Source organism: Pelobates fuscus, chromosome 8 (assembly GCF_036172605.1).
Source record: "Pelobates fuscus isolate aPelFus1 chromosome 8, aPelFus1.pri, whole genome shotgun sequence".
In the NCBI taxonomy this organism is placed as follows: Eukaryota; Metazoa; Chordata; class Amphibia; order Anura; family Pelobatidae; genus Pelobates; species Pelobates fuscus.
The window spans coordinates 107,115,053-107,134,380 of NC_086324.1; the positions used below are offsets into that span (position 1 = coordinate 107,115,053).

The 19,328-nt window shown below is 44.3% G+C and overlaps 1 protein-coding gene across 1 annotated transcript in view; it reads right to left on the reverse strand.

Moving 5' to 3' along the window:
• Window positions 1-19,328, reverse strand: part of CARD11 (caspase recruitment domain family member 11) — a 1,037,045-nt gene that overhangs the window by 238,772 nt on the left and 778,945 nt on the right. The window contains exon 17 of the mRNA XM_063430219.1: window positions 16,489-16,729. Within this exon, the coding sequence (XP_063286289.1) occupies window positions 16,489-16,729 (241 nt within the window). The remainder of the gene's footprint in view (window positions 1-16,488; window positions 16,730-19,328) is intronic.

The window sequence follows — 19,328 nt, forward strand, 5'->3', positions numbered from 1 at the left end:
TTGTTTAGACGAACGTGTTCAGCGGTGTTTTGTCGTAGAGTTCATGAAACTCAAATCAAATCTCCAGGACTTCAACACTTCGGCGGGAGTCGAACGGTGTTCGACAATTCGTACGCCATTTTAACATTGACTATTTGCACGAACGGCCCCTGTTCATGCATTCGAACGGAACTTAGTATTGGAAATAGACCGGCTGCATAGCCTAATTCTCTGGAACTGTTTTGGGAATGAAAATGTGCTTGCGGTAAGTCAAATATGACTTTCAGGAAATTCCTGAACCCCTGCTCTGATCTGGGTGATTTTTGGATATGCTGTTCACCCAGATCAGGGCTATCCAGGAATGTACAATTTGTGGGTATATGTGTTTTTTTGGGTTTTCTGTGTTTTGTGAAATATGAGTTTTTTCTGCTTGGGGATAATTGAGTTAATTACAGTACCTTACTCAATTATCTCCCAAGCAGAGGGGAGGGTTTGTGTACATTATCTGGGAGTGTCTTACTGTACAAGACTGCTTTAATTGGTTTTGTGACTTTGTGTCCTGTGCTCCACAAGGTCCACGTGAGTGTAACCTTGTGGGGAAAACGGTATAAAAGACAATAAGCTCCCAGTTCTGCTGAGTTCCTGTTTTATCCTCAACATAGAGCCTCATTTGTTTTCCTTGTTTTTTCTGGTTTTCTATTCTATGTCTGGTTTTCTTTATGCTGGGTTTTCTGGGTTCATTCCTGTATTCTATTCCTGGAATTCCCAGTCTCCTGGATTCCTTTAAATGTTTGTTGTATGTTGCCACACCCGTTCCTTTTCCATGATTCCTTTTGTTTCAGTTTGTTCCTGTAGGCAGTTGCTCAAATTCTCCGCCTTCTTCGCCTTTTCTTGCAGGTAAGTATGTGCTTTATAATGGTTTATTTAGCAGACATTAGGCAGAGTAGGACCTGCCAAATATGGGGTATATTGGCGTTGTGGCAGGCTTATGCAATGTATGATCATATCATGTAACTAAATCCCCATAGTTATTCACATATAGTACTTAGTTATGTCTCCTCTTGTTTTGCCTATTATATCTTGTCTTATTTGTTTTATTTTGTATTCCCAGTTCATATGCAGTCCTATCCTGTCCTGCCCATGTTATGTTAAAGTTCCCCTTATGTATTGTGTACATGTTCTGGGTTTAGCTTCCTATCCTTCTCTGGTTCTGGGATCTACTAGTTCTGTCTTGTTTTCATGTTTGGTGTCTATTCTAGTCTTGCCTTGTTTCTGTACTGGATACATTCCTGCTGCAGAGCCTCCCTATTCAGCTCCTGGGCGGTCTGCTTATTTCCAAGCTCTTAGTTCCTGGGATCCACTGAAGCTGCATCAGGGTCCTGTATGTGGCCGCACAAACACTGGTGCTCAACACCAGGGGGCGTGCGGTTACCCTGCACCAGACCCTGCTAATCCACTTCCACACTGAGACTCCTACATCAACATCAGGAATACTGGGTCGCGGTCATCCGACCGCCGCCCAGACAGTGTCTGGGTCTCGGTCACCGGACCGCCACCCTGACAGGGGGAAAAGGCTGCATCTACACATTGCTATACTCCCCTGGGCTATAATCACTAAGCTCTTTTAAGAGCTTGTTCCTGCTACTCTCTCTTGGAGGAGAGGTTCACCCACTGGAACCTGGAGACTTGCCGTAGGTCCAGGGTGGGTAGAGGATGGTGAGTTCCCAGCCAAGCTGCGGCGGTACGTGGGATCTGCAGTGCTTATGGTGTCTGGTGCAGTGCTGATGGTCCTTGGCAAGCACTAGGAGCATTGATTGACGGAGGGTCCATCACAGAGGGGTTTCTCCAGAAAATAAGGGTAGCTTACTGTGGATGAATTAGTCTTGGTGCGCCTTGTGATGTAAAAGTGCACCCCCCAGAGTGAAATCGAGGGCATGAAAGTCAAAAGCCCTGATGTTGGAGACTCTCCAGATGGAAACCAAACAGAGATGAAGTGCTAATTTGGCTGACAGTTGGCATAGAGGGAGCGCCTCATTTTCTGGCCAAGATTCTAAGAATGCTAGCATGAGGGCCACATCCCAGAATTGACTATATTTAGGAGCCGGAGGCCTAGTGAAATGCGGATGCCACTCAAGAGTCTACACAAAGAAGGGTGTTTGCCTACTGAAGAATTTTCAATAGGAACGTGAGCTGCAGAAATAGCAGATCGAAACACGTTAATAGACTGGTAGGATTTGCCCTGATCGAAAAGAAACAATAGAAAATTGATAATATTAGTTAAAGATGTTGAAAAGGGATCAATGTCCATTCCCAAACACCAGCAACTCCAGGGACATTATGCAGAGATGTAAGAAAGTCTAGTTCCTGGGGCCCATGAGTCCCAAAGGAGTCCCTGAGCAGTAGCTGAAATGGTCCAAGCCACAAGTCGGAGATGATCCTGAAGTGCCAACAGGTGAAAGTTGCCTGCTGAGTCCCTGAGGAGATCGCAGGAGGTGGGTAGAAGCAGGGGAAAATCCACTGACATTTCCAGAAGGTAGGGGTACCACGGTTGGGCTCGCCATAGGTGAGTCACCAGAGTTATCTACACACCTTGAGTTTTGAGATACTGTAGTGTGCGTGGGATCATGGAGAATGGAGGGAACGCATATGCCCTGGACGTCGGCCATGTCTGTAAGAAGGCATCGACTGCAAGGCATGCTGGATCTGGCAGCCAGCTGAAAAATGCGCCCGTCTGACGGTTGAGGCCAGATGCAAACAGATCCAGGTTGAATAGTCCCCGCCAGATCTGCAGACGATGAAAGATCTGCGGGTCCAGTTGCCAATCGCTGGAATCTCTACAGTGGTTGTCTGATCCTGGTAGATATTCAGTCCGAAGGGAGATAATCCTGTCTAGGCAGAACTGATACATCCTTTGTCAGGTCTGAAAGCATCTTTGGTTTGGAACCTCCTAGATAATTCACATAGCAAACAGCTGACACATTTTCAATCTTCAGAACAAAGGAACAACTGTAGACATCCTTGGCGAAACTGCGGATTGCGAATGAACCCGCAATTAGTTCGAGGCAATTGATATGAAGTGCTCGTTCCAAATGGGACCAGAGTCCTCCAGTAGACTTTTTCTGAGCAAGTTGCGCCCCATCCGTGAAGGCTTGCATCTGACTCCAGAATCAAATTGGGTCGGGATCCGAAGATGGCTCTCCCTTTCCAAGCTTCCATATGATGTAGCCACCAATGGAGTTCTAGCCGGACTTTGTCTGTGAATGTGATATGCTGATTGTAAGATGTCAACTGATGTAAGTATTGTGTTTTCAGGCACTGTAGTGCTCATTAGTGTAACGGGGCAGTGAACATTGCCTGTATTGAAGCAGAGAGCAAGCCGATGATACAGGACGGGCTAGATCCCACAGGCAGAGGTATAGTGATACCAGCAACCTCTGAATGTCCTTTTTGATGGATTGGATTTTGGTTGTAGGAAGTTGCAGGACTGCCTGAACAGCTGGAATCCCAGGAATTGCACTGTCTGAGACGGAGTGAGAGATGATTTCTGGACATTGATTACTATGCCAAGGTTCTGTAACAAAGCAGAGGTCATGACCGTATGAAGGTATAGAGTCTTTTGGTCCTGCGCCATGAGTAGGATATCGTACAGATAAACGATGGACCGGATTCCCTGTGAACATAGTAATGCCATTACTGGTTTCGTTAGTTTGGTGCGGAAGGAGGCAGCGATGGGCTGATGTTACTGGCACCGTGAGGTATGCATCCTTTAGATCGAAGCAGGTGAACCAATCTTCCTCGCAGAGTAGGTCTCATAACAAATGGATTCCCTCCATTTTGAAGTTAAGGTATGTGATGAACCTGTTCAGATCTCTCAGATTGATAACAGGTCGCAAGTCTACTGATTATTTCTTGACCAGAAACATGTTGCTTATGAAGACATGTGGGCCAAAAACTCTTTCGATAGCACCCTTGGTGAATAGTTTGTTGAGTTTGATCCGTAGAGTCGACTTGTCTATCAGTGACACCTTGAAGTCCAGGTGGAAACCGGACACAGTCTGAAGGATCCAAGGATCCTGGGTGAGTTGAGACCACTGTTGGGAAAGAAGCGTTAACCGGCCTGCAATAGGTAAATGAGAATAAGGAAGGTTAAAGACCATGGAGGGAAGCAGATCCACATCCTCGGATAGCTCCACAAGAGGGAAAAAACTGCCTGTGATGGAATCAGGTATTGCCCGGGTTCCAGGTGTCTGATGGTCGAGGCCTCTAGCCCGTGAAGGCTAGAGGCTTCGACCAGCTCTCCCAGAAAAAAACATTGTGTGTGAAATACCCTGTAGTGACCAGCTCTCCCAGAAAAAAACATTGTGTGTGAAATACCTTGCGAATGCGCTTGGTTAGCATAGTAAATACGGAGACATGTTTACTCAGTTATTTTATGAACTTGTCTCCAAATAACATCCCTTGAACCTCAGGACCAAGTTCTTTAATGCCCAATTCGGCAAGCTTGGCATTGATTTTATAAAGGATTTCCTTCCTCCGTTCCATCGAGATCGCCACATTGGCATCGCCTAAGAGGCATAAAGCCCTTTGTGCCCACTCTCGCATCATATGTGCATTAAAAGTGCCACCTGTCAAAGCCTCATCTGCGATAATAAAAATCTGGATGTGCGGGCCCGCTACATCCATAAGTTTCTCCTGACTCGCCTTCAGGCCTTGTTCTAAACCCTTACGAGGGTCTTTCCCTGACTTGGTGGTCGACGGAGCCACATTCTACAGTATTTAGCAATGTGGTCTGGAGGTGTCCATTCGGCAGATCTAGGGTGCCTGATACATCTAGGGTCAAATAAGGGATGGCCAGCGGCATCTAATAGGGGTCAGGGATTAGGTCAGACTCCAAGTGAAATTCCTCTTGTGGCATGAGGGAGAACTTGTTGGCAAATCTAGAGGAGGAAAGATCTCGGGATGTTTTATGAGGTGGAAGATCCTCATCTGAGTACCCTGCACAATATTCATCTACCACCTGAAGAGGATAGTTAGAGGTTGAACCTTCAAGTGGATCAAAATCATGTTGGGAGACAGCTCCCCTGGATTTAGAATGGCAAACTCTTTTTTTGTCAGGCGCTTTGCCTTTACCGGCGGTAGCGCTATCACCCTTCCAAGGGTTTGTGAGGGACTTCGTCATGGTCTGAACCTTGAGAATCCTCAGAGTCTGACAATTGAGTACTGGTCGCCATTGGGGCTGGCTCTGTCTGCTCGCGGAAAGCCGCTAAAGCCTTGGGTATGGAGTCAGCGATGGCATTGTATAGCCATGCCTTTAGTTCAGCAGAAACTGCTGGTTCGGGCTAATCAGACATAATGCAGACCACATTACAAAAAGGCAGTGGACTTAAACAGGATATAGTGCACAGAATAACAAATAATTAATTATCCTGCAAATAAGGTGGGGTTCATCCACAACTGTTATCAGTGGGGTTCACCAAGAGAATAAGGACAATAGAATGTCCAGAATCAATGACAGGTATTACCTGTGTAATCAAAATAGGGGGTTACATTGTATTAGAGGCAATAGGGGTCACCCTTAGTATAGAGACCAGATGGGGTCACCCTCAAAATAATGCAAGGATTTGTTTTAAAACACTTGTTTTTTAATTTGGGAATCTGCAAAAGAAAACAGATATTGTGTATGAGAGAGGTGTGCTCCTTTAATTAGAACTTAGAGAGGTCTGGGCTAAGAACGCAAATTACACTTACCGAACAGCTGGGTCGCAATCACAGTGAAGAGACGAAACAAATCGCCATACAACACACTCCAGGAGTGCCCACATGATGGTGTGAGTCAGAAAGCATGGGAAATAGTATTAAGAAATGGTCTCAAACATAGAAAACCGGCGTGACACGTCTTTATGGAGTCTTTATGGAGACATAAGGGAAACAAGCTGTGCGCAGGGAAAACGGAGCGCCTAAACGGACCGGCAAGATGCCGGGAGCTGAGGGAGAGATAGGCAGCGCTCAATTAAATGTACAGAAAATATTAATGGAATAAAAGATGTACAAAAAGCTGTGGGCTGACTAGAATGTCAGCCCCCCTACAAGGTTATAAAAAACAAGAAACTGATTGTTAACTATTTCTTTACTACTGGGAGTTACAGTAAAGAAAGATAAGCAAATATTCGCCTCCTGTCTTGCCATAAAATTATTAATACCTAGGATAATGATTGGGATTTCAGTCACGGTTTCAGTCTTTTTGGTTTCTTGTGTTCATAAGGGCAAGTGTAAACATACACTACTGTCTTATAATTGACTGATTCAATCACTAAGCAGGTGAGATTACATCAGAAACTGCAAGAGAACTTTCCAAGAAATATTAAAGTAGCTCTATCACTTCTGTAATTTTTTTCAAATAGAATCTTTACGAAAAGCTTTTTTTTTTTGAGATTCAAACACAATCAAAAAAGATGCATGAGACAAAGTAGGGACTTCTTTGTCCCATGTAATTGCCAATCTTTGACAAAAGTCAGAGTTTATGTTGCCATTTCTTACTTAACTAGTAATGAAAAAGGAGAAAAATTGAGTGCCCTAAAAAACTTAAAACTGAACTTTAATAGTTTCACAGTAAAACTATGTCGATAATAAAAATAAAACCAGTTATATTTCTAATCACAGTGCTTATAGTGCTCAAAGTGATGATTAAAAAGCAGGATAATTGTTTATTACGTAAGTAAACCTGCTGAGTTTATACATTTCAATGGTAAGTCAATTGCAGTCAGTGTATCATTATACTTCTAGTGATGTAACTGTTATAATCGTTATTGTTATAAATGCCTAGGGTTGTAAATGTTTCAACTTAAGATTGCAAGGTTCCATGAACACAGTTATTTATGGACAGACAGTATCTCTTGATTGAGCATGATAGATTTCTATGTTCATTTAATAAGGTCTGCTTTCTCTTAGTTTTCTACCTAATGTAAGGTGAAATAACAGTTTAGAACAGAGCAAAATAGTTGCTTCAGACTTAGCCCAAGGATACCTGGCATTTGGTAATTGTTACGGCAATGATTAACTACCGAGATAGAAGGTGCTGTTTATTGTTTCCAAAGCACCCGCCACACATATAAGTGTACAGATTTACTGCATTCACCGATCTATTAGGACAAGTAATAGGTATTGTGACAGACCCATCTGTCTGTGAATTACTTTTATTTTCCCTCCATTTGTCTGTTTGTTCGGCTATTTCCTCTGTCCGTGCAGCCCCTACGTTTATTTGCTCTTTTACCGAGCAACTGTCGAACGGCCGGCCACCCAGTAGGGAAGTGTGCTGCTGGTTAATCTCTTGGCCTCATTAGAACATTGTGGTTAACTGCAGACATTTCCTAATTGTCGAATGCCGTCTGGGTGGTCGTCGTTCGTATGCCGACCATGAGGTGGGGGCCATCTTGGACATACAAAAGCAAGCAGTGTTCGTCGACGATTTCATTGAACTAAAAACTGACACTATTTCTCATGAACACCGCTGAAGCTGACGACCTCCCTTCTTCTGTTCATCCAGCATACAAACGCCGGCCCGTTCGGTACTTTTTTTTCACGAATGGACTTACCCCAGATAGCTATGCCATGGAGCGAAAGACTTTGACTCCATGGCACTTGAACTGTATGTATGTGATCTGAGTGCCATTCGGTAATAATGTGCGCTCAGATCTAAGCTATCTGGGGATACGTTAATTGTACCTAGTGCATTTGGTAGTTTTTATGTTATATATTTTTATGTGTTTTTACTGCCACATGTAAAATTTAGTTTTGCCTCTATCCTGGGAGATAATTGAATTACTTCCCAATTATCTCCAGGATGGAGAGGAGGGTTCTTCACAGCTAAAGGGGAGTGTTTATGTCTGTAACATTGTGATTGGTTACTGTATCATTTTTATCACAGTTTTCCACCAGGTCCCCTAGGGGAGTGTCCACCTGGTGGAAGACCTGCCTAAATACTGGGCAGGTAGCCCCATTAAACCAGATCTCTGCTGACCCTCAATACGGAGCTTTGTCTCGTACTTGGGGGGAATTGATTCGTATGGATTTACTGTTCGGCTGTTTGGAGGGGAGAGTGTTCGTATGATTCCTGTTCGGCTGGTTGGAGTGTTCGTTAGCTGCCTTCGCATTCGGGAAGGAAACATCCTAAATGGTATTAACTCCTTGTATCCCCGGAGGTGCCATTACAGGTATTGATATAAACTTGCGATCTGGTAATAAGCAACACGTTCCATTAATTATTTCACTTTTAATGATCCAAGTGGATACATTGTTGTTGCTCATGTATTGTTAATTCTTCATATTTATAATGCTAAATAGAGTTGATAATGCACAAAATAATTTTTTTGTATCAACATATCTTTTTGATGAGAGACACATTTTGTACCCATTTCCTAATATCCAATCCATATTGATCTCTCATATTCTTTATTTGTTATATTACTGCCTTCTAAGCATTAGATATTCCATGCGGAATGCATGTACACACATTATTGGAACGCATAGACGTTCAGGACATTCTGACCGGAACCGGCAGTGATGTGCGAAACCGGAAGTGGAACGTGGAACGCATATCCGGTTTAATGGAACGCAAGTCAGATGAATTAGTGTAATTTCAAACTAATGATTGCGTCCACATGCTGATGCCAACAGAAAGCTCCACAAGACCCTTCCATCACTTCATCCACCAATGAAAATCGTCCGGAACATAGCCACACCTGATTGATCTTCAATCAACTCCATTTGCAATGTGTATATAATGGGACTAAGGGGGGAGGGGGATGGTTTCTATGCATGTTTTTTTATGTATTGCTATACATTGTGGTTTTATCTCTGATGAAGTCCACTGCGTTGGACGAAACGCGTTAGATCTATATTTTATCCATTTTATTTTATTGGGCAAATGTGCTTCAAATTTTTTTTTTTTATAACAATTTTGAATCTGGAACCTGGTTTTATCCGGAGTTGGATGGTTTGCACTTGTGAACAGCAATCTTTAAGTCTGACCACAGATTTTCTATTGGATTGAGGTCTGGGCTTTGACTAGGCCATTGCAACACATTTACATGTTTCCCCTTAAACCACTCAAGTGTTGCTTTAGCAGTGTATTTGGGGGTCATTGTCCTGCTGGAAGGTGAATCTCCATCCTAGCCAGGGCCGGACTGGGATAAAAATTCGGCCCGGGCATTTTTTTATCACAGCGGCCCACTAAGAAGGGGCGGGGCAGAGAGGGTGTGTTTTGTCGTCACTAACGACAAACACGCCCCCTTCTCAAAGTGCAGGCCAGGGCAGACCATGCGCAGAGCTCTGCTAAAGAGCTCTAGCATGAGAAAAAAGCCCTGTATTTGTTCTGCACAGTGCAAGCAAATGTAATAACATGCTTGCACTGTGTTTCCTTGCAACTTGTCTCTGGTGTCTCTATAAATGGATACCAGGAGACAAAAATGCCAGGAAAGAGTATCGTGCTGTGTTTAGAGCCTGCTTGTGGGATTGTGTGTGTGTGTGTGTATAGAGTGAGCTGATTGTGGTGTGGTATTGTGCAATAAGGTCGGTTTTAGTTGTGTAGTGTTTGTGGTGTAATGTAATGCATATGTGGCTAGGGGCTGTAGAGAATGTGTGTATAGGGGATGTAGCAAGTGTGTGCATACAGGCTATAGTGTGTGTGTGTGTGTGTATATATGTGATGTAGTGTTTGTAGAAGGTGTGTTTAGGGGTGTAGTATGTGTTTGCTTACAAGGAATCAATTGTGTGTATAGGGGATCCAGAGTGTGTATGTCAGGAATGTAGTGTGTGTGTATATATATATATATATATATTTGGAAGTATTGTGTATGTGTGTGGTGCAGTGTGTTGGGGAGGTTCTGTGTGTATGTGAGGGGTGCAGTATGTGTGTATGATGGATGCTGTGTATGATGTGTGTGAGTGCGCTGTGTGTGAGAGTGCCGAGTGTGATAGTGCTGTGGATGATGTGTGAGAGTGCTGTGTGTGATGTGTTTTGTGATAGTGCTGAGTGCTGTGTGTGATGTGTTTTGTGATAGTGCTGAGTGCTGTGTGTGATGTGTTTTGTGATAGTGCTGAATGCTGTGTGTTATGTGTGTGATAGTGCTGAGTGTGATGTGTGTGTGAGTCCTGAGTGTGATGTGTGTGAGAGTGCTGAGTGTGAGAGTGCTGAGTGTGAGAGTTCTGAGTGTGCTGAGTGTGATGTGTTTTGTAATAGTGCTGTGAATGATGTGTTTTGTGATAGTGCTGAGTGTGATGTGTGTGTGAGTGCTGTGTGTGATGGGAGTGAGAGTGCTGTGTGTGATGGATGTGAGAGTGCTGTGTGTGATGGGAGTGAGAGTGCTGTGTGTGATGGATGTGATAGTGCTGTGTGTGATGGATGTGATAGTGCTGTGTGTGATGGGAGTGATAGTGCTGTGTGTGATGGATGTGATAGTGCTGTGTGTGATGGGAGTGAGAGTGCTGTGTGTGATGGATGTGATAGTGCTGTGTGTGATGGGAGTGAGAGTGCTGTGTGTGATGGGAGTGAGAGTGCTGTGTGTGATGGGAGTGAGAGTGCTGTGTGTGATGGGAGTGAGAGTGCTGTGTGTGATGGGAGTGAGAGTGCTGTGTGTGATGGATGTGATAGTGCTGTGTGTGATGGGAGTGAGAGTGCTGTGTGTGATGGATGTGATAGTGCTGTGTGTGATGGGAGTGAGAGTGCTGTGTGTGATGGGAGTGAGAGTGCTGTGTGTGATGGATGTGATAGTGCTGTGTGTGATGGGAGTGAGAGTGCTGTGTGTGATTGGAGTGAGAGTGCTGTGTGTGATGGATGTGATAGTGCTGTGTGTGATGGGAGTGAGAGTGCTGTGTGTGATGGATGTGATAGTGCTGTGTGTGATGGGAGTGAGAGTGCTGTGTGTGATGGATGTGATAGTGCTGTGTGTGATGTGTGTGAATGTTAGAAGGGAGTGAGTGTTGGGGGGGTAAAATAAAATAAAAAAGTAGCATTATGTCCCCCCTCCTCCCCTCCCTTCTTACCTGTAGCCTCAAACGTGGGGGGGGACCGGAACGCTGGTGAGTGAGAGGGGGGGACCGGCACGCTGGTATCTTCCCTGGCGGTCCAGTGGGTGAGTGAACTCTAGCCTGCGAGGCTAGAGTTCACTCTCGCGAGATCCGGTCGTTGCCATGGCAACGCGCCGGATCTCGCGAGAGGAACCCGGCGGAGCTGCAAGATAGAGCTCCGCCGGGTCCTCTACCTCCCTCCCCAGCCGCATGTCTCTCCAAGTGGGCCGGTGAGGGAGATCTATGATCTCCTCACCGGCCCTTCATTGAAAACAGCGGGGCCGGCGCTCGGATAGTGCCGGCCCTGCATAGACCGGCAGGGGAGATCCTGGGACCTTCCCCTGCCGGCCTCGGCCCCACGGCCACCGCGGCCCACCGGGCATTTGCCCAGTGTGCCCAATGGCCAGTCCGGGCCTGGTCCTAGCCTCAAATATTTTGCTCAAGAATATCCCTGTATTTAGCACCATCCATCTTTCCCTCAACTCTCACCAGTTTCCCAGTCGTGGCTGCTTAAAAACATCCCCACAGCATGATGCTGCCACCACCATGTTTCACTGTGGGGATGGTGTTCTTTGGGTGATGTGATGTGTTGGGTTTGCGCCAGACAAAGAGCTTACTTTGATGGCCGAAAAGTTCAATTTTAGTCTCATCAGACCAGAGCACCTTCCTCCATACATTTTGGGAGTCTCCCACATGCCTTTTCGCAAACTCAAAATGTGCCATTTCGTTTTTTGCTGAAAGTAATGGCTTTCTTCTGGCCACTCTGCCATAAAGCCCAACTCTATGGAGCGTACGGCTTATTGTCATCCTATGTACAGATACTCCAGTCTCTGCTGTGGAACTCTGCAGCTCCTCCAGCGTTACCTCAAGTCTCTGTGCTGCCTCTCTGATTAATACCCTCCTTGCCCGGTATGTGAGTTATGGCGGGCAGCAGTCTCTTGGCAGGTTTGCTGTTGTGCCATGTTCTTTCCATTTGGTTATGATAGATGTTTTTTTTATAACCTAATCCTGACTTGTACTTCTCAACAATATTGTCCCTTACTTTGGAGAGTTCCGTGGTCTTCATGGCAGTGTTTGGTAAGTGGTGCCTCTTTCTTAGGCGTTGCAGCCTCTGGGGCCTTTCAAAAAAGGTGTGTATATGTAATGACAGATCATGTGACACTTAGATTGCACACAGGTGGACATTATTTCACTAATTATGTGTCTTCTGAAGGTAATTGGTTGCACCAGAGCTTTTTATGGGCTTCATAACAAAGGGGGTGAGTACATACGCACATGCCAATTTTCTGTTTTCTATTTCTAAAAAATAGTTTTATGTATATATTTTTCTCTATGTGTGATAGAGTTGGTAAGGCAGTTAAAAATAATACTTTATTAATACAAAACTGTATAGAAAATGAGCACAAACACATACATAATCATATAACCCTAACCATCGCTAACAGTCTAATGCAGTATATGTGACCGTAGTCAATAGAAGGGAAAGAAAAATATGAGGGGGAGGGAAAAGGGAGTAATAAAACTAGGCGATACAGAATTCTCAATGGCTAGAGAAGTAGGTAGGAAAACTGTATCCTAAATAGAGAAACAGTAATAACCTGAAAATATCTGCGCAAAAAATGTATCCAAGAAATGTATCAATCTCGAGCTACTGATGAGACACTGGCAGTGTTTAGTATGCTCATGAGACTGAGAGTGTAACAATGTATGGCAGGTAGAATAGTAAACCTGCACCAGATACTGTAAAGCGGCAGACAGGTTAATCTGATCCAAAGATCAGTCACTCTAGTTGGGGATAATCAGTTTCAATGTAGCTCGCAAGAGTGCACAATCCGCACGGGAAGTCTACTTGTGTAATACTAGGGACGGGGGCTACAATCGCCAGTACCCGTAGTCCCTAATTAGACATAATAACCTGACAGTAATGAAAGGTTAAAGAGTGAGTAATAGATGGAATAGTGCCTTCATGGGTGCTATATATAGATAAAAGAGTATGGAAAGGAGGTATTAGAGTAAGGTAGCTCTAAATAAATACGTGGTTGTAAAGAAATCCTGTACGTCAGGAACTAACGATCTGGATCAGTACCATGGTAAGTATCCGGCTAAGCGCTCAGGCTGAGAATGGCTGTCAGCCGTCAGCAATGCAAAGAAGTTCCAGGGAGGCTGTATGATAGCGCCAGTAACACCCAAGGAACAGTAATAGAAACAAATATAACTTCTCAGTGCTGAATAGTTCTCAGTGGAGAGAGGAGCCGGGAACGTATCACTACTATGTAAGTGATACCCTATGTGACACCCGACGCGCGTTTTGCCTGGATTAGAGGCTCATCAGGGGGAACTACGTCCCAGGCTGCTAAGGTTTAAAAAGCCCGCCCGCGGAGCTCATTGGCTATGTCAGAGTCCGGGGGGAGAAGACTTGAAAAGCTGGTACGGTGGCCGAAAAGGTGCTCGAAAATAGGTTTTTTTTTTCACTAGCTATGATCCCCTTAGTGAGAAAGTAGTACAATGGGTAAGACTTATAAGAATGACTGGGTGATCCATAAGAGATATAATGTCACAAATGCTAATTGAAAGTTAAGCAATATATCAAAAAGCGAAAAAAATGTAACAAAATCATAAAAAAAAGGGGAAACCATGGGAGCATTTTGTATTAGTAATTCACTATATAGTGAAAGAACTGCATATATTTACAATGAGAAAAAATAGTAACTGAATGAATCTAGTACTCATGCCAATCTTAGAAGCAATACACTAGTAGTGAGGATAGCTGGAACATAGATTCTAAGGTATAAGTCTAAAGGGCAATATTCATAATTAATTATAATAAGAGAAAACCCTAAAGTGATGGCTGGTTAATGTATAAATGCAGTGTAATTGAATTCCTCATTTAGACCAAAAGGAGCAAAGGTCTTAAATGAGAAAATCCATTGAGATTCTTTATGTAAAAGAGACTTGTTAAAATCACCCTTCCTAGGATTGAGAAGTAATTTTTCAATTGCTTGAAATTTTAAACAGTCAGATTTGCCAGCATGGAAGTTATGAATGTGTCTTGCCACTGGAGTTGGTGCCAGGGTTTCATTAGTAACCCTAGATTGATACATTCCTTGGATACATTCTTTGCGCAGGTTTTTTCAGGTTACATACTGTTAGGCTTTTATGTCCAAGTAGGGACTACGGGGACAGACATTTTTAGCCCCCGTCCCAAGTATTTCATGAGCAGATTGCTGGTGGGAGTCTCATGGTGCTGTATTTTCATACAACAGTAACTTCCCGTGCGGATTGTGCACTCTTGCAAGCTACGTTAAAACTGATTATCCCCAACTAGAGTGACTGATCTTTGGATCAGATTAACCTGTCTGCCGCTTTACAGTATCTGGTGCAGGTTTACTATTCTACCTGCCATACATTGTTACACTCTCAGTCTCATGAGCATACTAAACACTGCCAGTGTCTCATCAGTAGCTCGAGATTGATACATTTCTTGGATACATTTTTTGTGCAGATATTTTCAAGTTATTACTGTTTCTCTATTTAGGATACACTTTTCCTACCTACTTCTCTAGCCATTGAGAATTCTGTATCGCCTAGTTGTATTACTCCCTTTTCCCTCCCCCTCATATTTTTTTCCCTTCTATTGACTACGGTCGCATATACTGCATTAGACTGTTAGCGATGGTTAGGGTTATATGATTATGTATGTGTTTGTGCTCATTTTCTATACAGTTTTGTATTAATAAAGTATTAATTTTAACTGCCTTACCTACTCTACCACACATAGTTATATCTACTATCTTGAGTGACAGACTCTCCTCTCTCTTTTTTTTGTTTTCTTACTTTATTAGGGTAACCCCCTTGTCTGTCTTCTTGGACATATCATTATCTGGCAAACTTTGTCTTGTTTATATATATTTTTCTCATTTCACTTCACCAACTTAGACTATTGTGTTCTGATCCATCACATAAAATTCAGATTAATAAAACATTGAACTTAAGGCTGTAATGTAACAAAATAGGTAAAAAGTCAAGGGGGTGAATACTTTTGCAAGGCACTGTAACTATATAGTTATAGTGACCCTATCTCACCGATCTATATAGTTCTAGTGACACGATCTATGAACAGTGGCACTGCTTGGGATCCTGGTTAAATAAGTGGATTTCTGATCTAGTAATTTGTTAAAATAAACTATCTACCTGGATCACCGAGAGCCCCTTACATGTGCATTTCGCCCACAGCTCAGGGAAACCGGTGTGCGGGAGATAACCGATATTATAAAGGAGAATAGGAATTCTGACAGTCAGATACAAAACTGGTCATAATTGTTCCAGCCAATCACATTGGTGATGGAGATCTATTGGTGAGATAGGGTCACTAGAACTATATACTTATGCTCTATCTAGACAGGTACCCTTGAAGGCACATATACTACTTAGTTAGACCATATCAAATTGCATTTAGGGACTCTCTGGAACCTTGATAATTTATCTTATTACCAGATTGCAAGTTTATATCAATACCTATTACCTGTCCTAATAGATCCGTGAGTGCAGTAAATCTTTTCTGCACGTTTATAAGTGTAAACAGTTAGAAACTCGGCAGGTTTACTTACGTAATAAACAATCACCCTGCTTTTTAATCATCACTTGACCAATATAAGCACTGTGGTTAGAAATATAACTTTTTTTATTATCAACAGTTTTACTGTGAAACTATTAAAGGTTACGTTTTAAGTTTTATTAGGGCACTCAATTTTTCTCCTTTTTCATTACTTCTTCCCATGCTTTCTAGGTTACCCCCAGTAAGAGTGTATTCCCTAATCTTAGGCTTCCATTTTTTTTGTTTCTCCAATTCTCATCAACCTTCCATCATGGTGAGTGATGAGAACAGGCATCATTTTAAATGATTGGCAAAAGATGCCATAGGTATATGAAGTTGTCAGGAGCCAAAGATGTATATGTATGTTGGGGGAAAGATCGCACACTAAAGAGGTAAGTATATCTCCTTAACCGCTACTCTCTTGACTGCACAAGTAGGCAAGCCACCTTGTAGGGTATTTGCAAAAAATGCAAAGACCCCACATTTGACAATGCAGCTTTAAATAAACAAATATAAATTCACTTGCCCTTTGATAAAGACCTTCATTTTTTTTCTACTGCCAGACCAGAATTACTTGCTATTTAAACTATTGTTTGTGATAGCAGTTTTTATCATAACGTATAATTTATTTACATGATATATTGTTTTTTGTGTTTATGGAAGATCCCCACTTAGTAATATTTTACTTTGTTAACTAGCAAAAAGTGATGAGTTTGTAAGGTGACACCTACTATATATGGCCACCATAAAGACACCTGGTGATACTACAGTTCAGTAGTGGAAGATGTACATGTCTAGTATATGATGAATAACTTTAGTATACATTGAGCTTACAAACAGGCTGCCCATACCTGCTATAGCTGGGAATGGATCCTGCCTCCAAATTTCTGTCAGTGAATGGATCAACTCTGGAACACCACCACTCACATCTTCCCTGATACAAAGTGTCAAGGACATGTACAATCTCGTCACACTGCACTGACAGTGAGCAGCTGTCTGACTGGCTTGAAATGTTTAAATTTAAACGTATATAGAAAGAGTCTCCTGAAATGATTTGCCCATCTTCCAGGTCTTTCAGTAGTTTATTGTAGCCTGCAATGTGAGAGAATGATGCATAATTAAAAATAATGGTAAGTTACATTAATCATTCAAAGAATTTAGAAATTAAAAAACATGTCCCACAGTGATTCTATGCCATCTCTTTCATTAAGAAGTCACAGAGACCTCCACTAAGGCTACTTGCTTAGTGCTCTTTAAAAGCTTCCACCTATACCTGAAATACAGGCATGAGTTAAAACATGCAGGGCTTCCATCAGACATTTTGGGGCCCTTGACACAGCTCAAGGTCTGGGCCCCTAAATGAGATCAAAGATCTCCCTAACGGCCCACTGGCAGGCTCCGTGTTCCTCCCGCAAGCAGGCTGGTTGGAGCTGTGCTGCGTGTTACCGTGGCAGCGTTATGATACAGTGCTGTGCTCGCAGGAAGACAGGAGAGTTAGCCTGCAGCCGGAGAAGCTGAAGGCTAAAGTGAACATGCCACCAATGGACCACCAGGGCTTTCAGCATTATGTCCCCTCTCCCTGGTAAAAGGTAAGAAGAAGGGAGGGTGAGATATTAAGATAGATTTTCACATCTCACCTGCCTACACCTTTCAGACACAAACACACACTACACCCCTCACACACACAGTGCCCCCTCACAAACACACTGCACCTCTCACTCACTCTTCCCCACATATACTGTCCCACATGGCTCCCCTTACACAAACAGCACCTCTCGCACACACACATCTTTAACACACACACACTGCCCCTTCAAACACACCGCACCTCTCACTTACCCTGCCCCACATACACTGTCCCACACTGCACCCATCACATACACTGCTCCTCACACACACACTACACCCTTCCCACACACACCACACCTCTCACTTACACATCTTTTCTAACACACAAACTGCACCCACACACACAGTACCCCACACACTCAGTGGGGTACACACAACCCATGGGGCCCCAGTGCGAAAACTGATTCGTGCCCCCCCCCCGTGCGCTTACACTACGTGGGCCGGGGCCACAACACGTGGCGGCAGGCACCTGGTCGCAGGGGTCGCAGGGGTCACAGGGCTGTGACCGCGGTATGTACGCCAGATACACATTACACTTAAAGGACCACTACAGACACCCAGATCACATCAGCTCAATGAAGTGGTCTGGGTGCCAGGTCCCTCTAGTTTTAACCCTGCAGCTGAAAACATAGCAGTTTCAGAGAATCCAGCCTTTAGTGGCTGTCTCATTGACAGCCGCTAGAGGCGCTTCCGCAATTCTCACTGTGAAAATCACAGTGAGAAGACGTTGAACGTCCATAGGAAAGCATTGAGTAATGCTTTCCTATGGGCGGTTTGAATGCTCGCGCGGCTCTTGCCGCGCATGCGCATTCGGAGCTCAGATGCAGATCGGGAAGGAGAGATCCCCAGCAGAAGGGAGTCCGGCGTTGGAGAAAGGTAAGTGCTTAAGACACACACACTCTCACGAACAGACGCATACACACTAGCTAACAGACACGCACACACACTCTCACGAATAGACGTATACACACTAGCTAACAGAAACACACATTTACTGACAGACACACACAAACTCACTTACAAAAACATGCACTCAGTAACAGACACACACAGTAACACACTCACTCACACTCTAACACACACACACACATACACTCTAACACACACATACTCTAACACACACTTTTTTTTTTATTTAATCCCCCAACCTCCCTACCTTTGGGAGTGCTGAGGGGATTCCCTGGGGTCCAGTGGTGTTGCTGGGCAGCCGGTCACCGAGTGCAGCGCATTGAGAGCTGAGAGGCAAATTGGGGCGGAGAGATCCCCAGCGCCAAGAGAGTCCGGCGTTGGAGAAAGGTAAGTGCTTAAGACACACACTCTCACGAATAGACATATACACACTAGCTAACAGACACACACATTTACTGACAGACAAACACTCAGTGACAGACATACATACATACACACACTCACTGACAGACAGACACATACACACTCACTAACAAAACACACACACTCACTAACAGACACCAAACAGACTCAGTAACAGACACACACAGTAACACACTCACTGACACACTCTAACACACACACACACACACACTTTTTTTTCAAAATTAATCCCCCAGCCTCCCTACCTTTGTGGTAGTTGCTGGGCGGCTGGTCACCAGGCTGGCTGGCGCTCGCGCGAGGGAGTCGAAAGATGACGTCATCTTCCGGCTCCGGTATCAGTGTGGTGCGCAAGGGAGCTGGGCAGAGAGCGCTCAGGGGAGAGTGCTCCCTCGCGTGCCCGCCAGCCTGCCTGGTGATACCAGGGCCAGCCTCGGGGGGCCCTGAGGTGGCCAGCTCCTGGGCCCCAAGGAGTAGAGGCTGGCGACACTGGCGTACATACCGGGTCGCAGGGCAGCTGGGCGACCCCGCTATGTACGCCACTGCCCACAGTGCACCCATCACACACTGCCTCCCTCACACACACTGCACCCATCACACACTGCCTCCCTCACACACACTCCCCCCTACACATTATTCCTGTGTCCCGTGTCCGTTCTTGCCAGAGAGCGGTATGGGTCCCGGCACATCAAGGGGAATGCCGACGAATACTTACCAGAAGTGCAGGCACCCG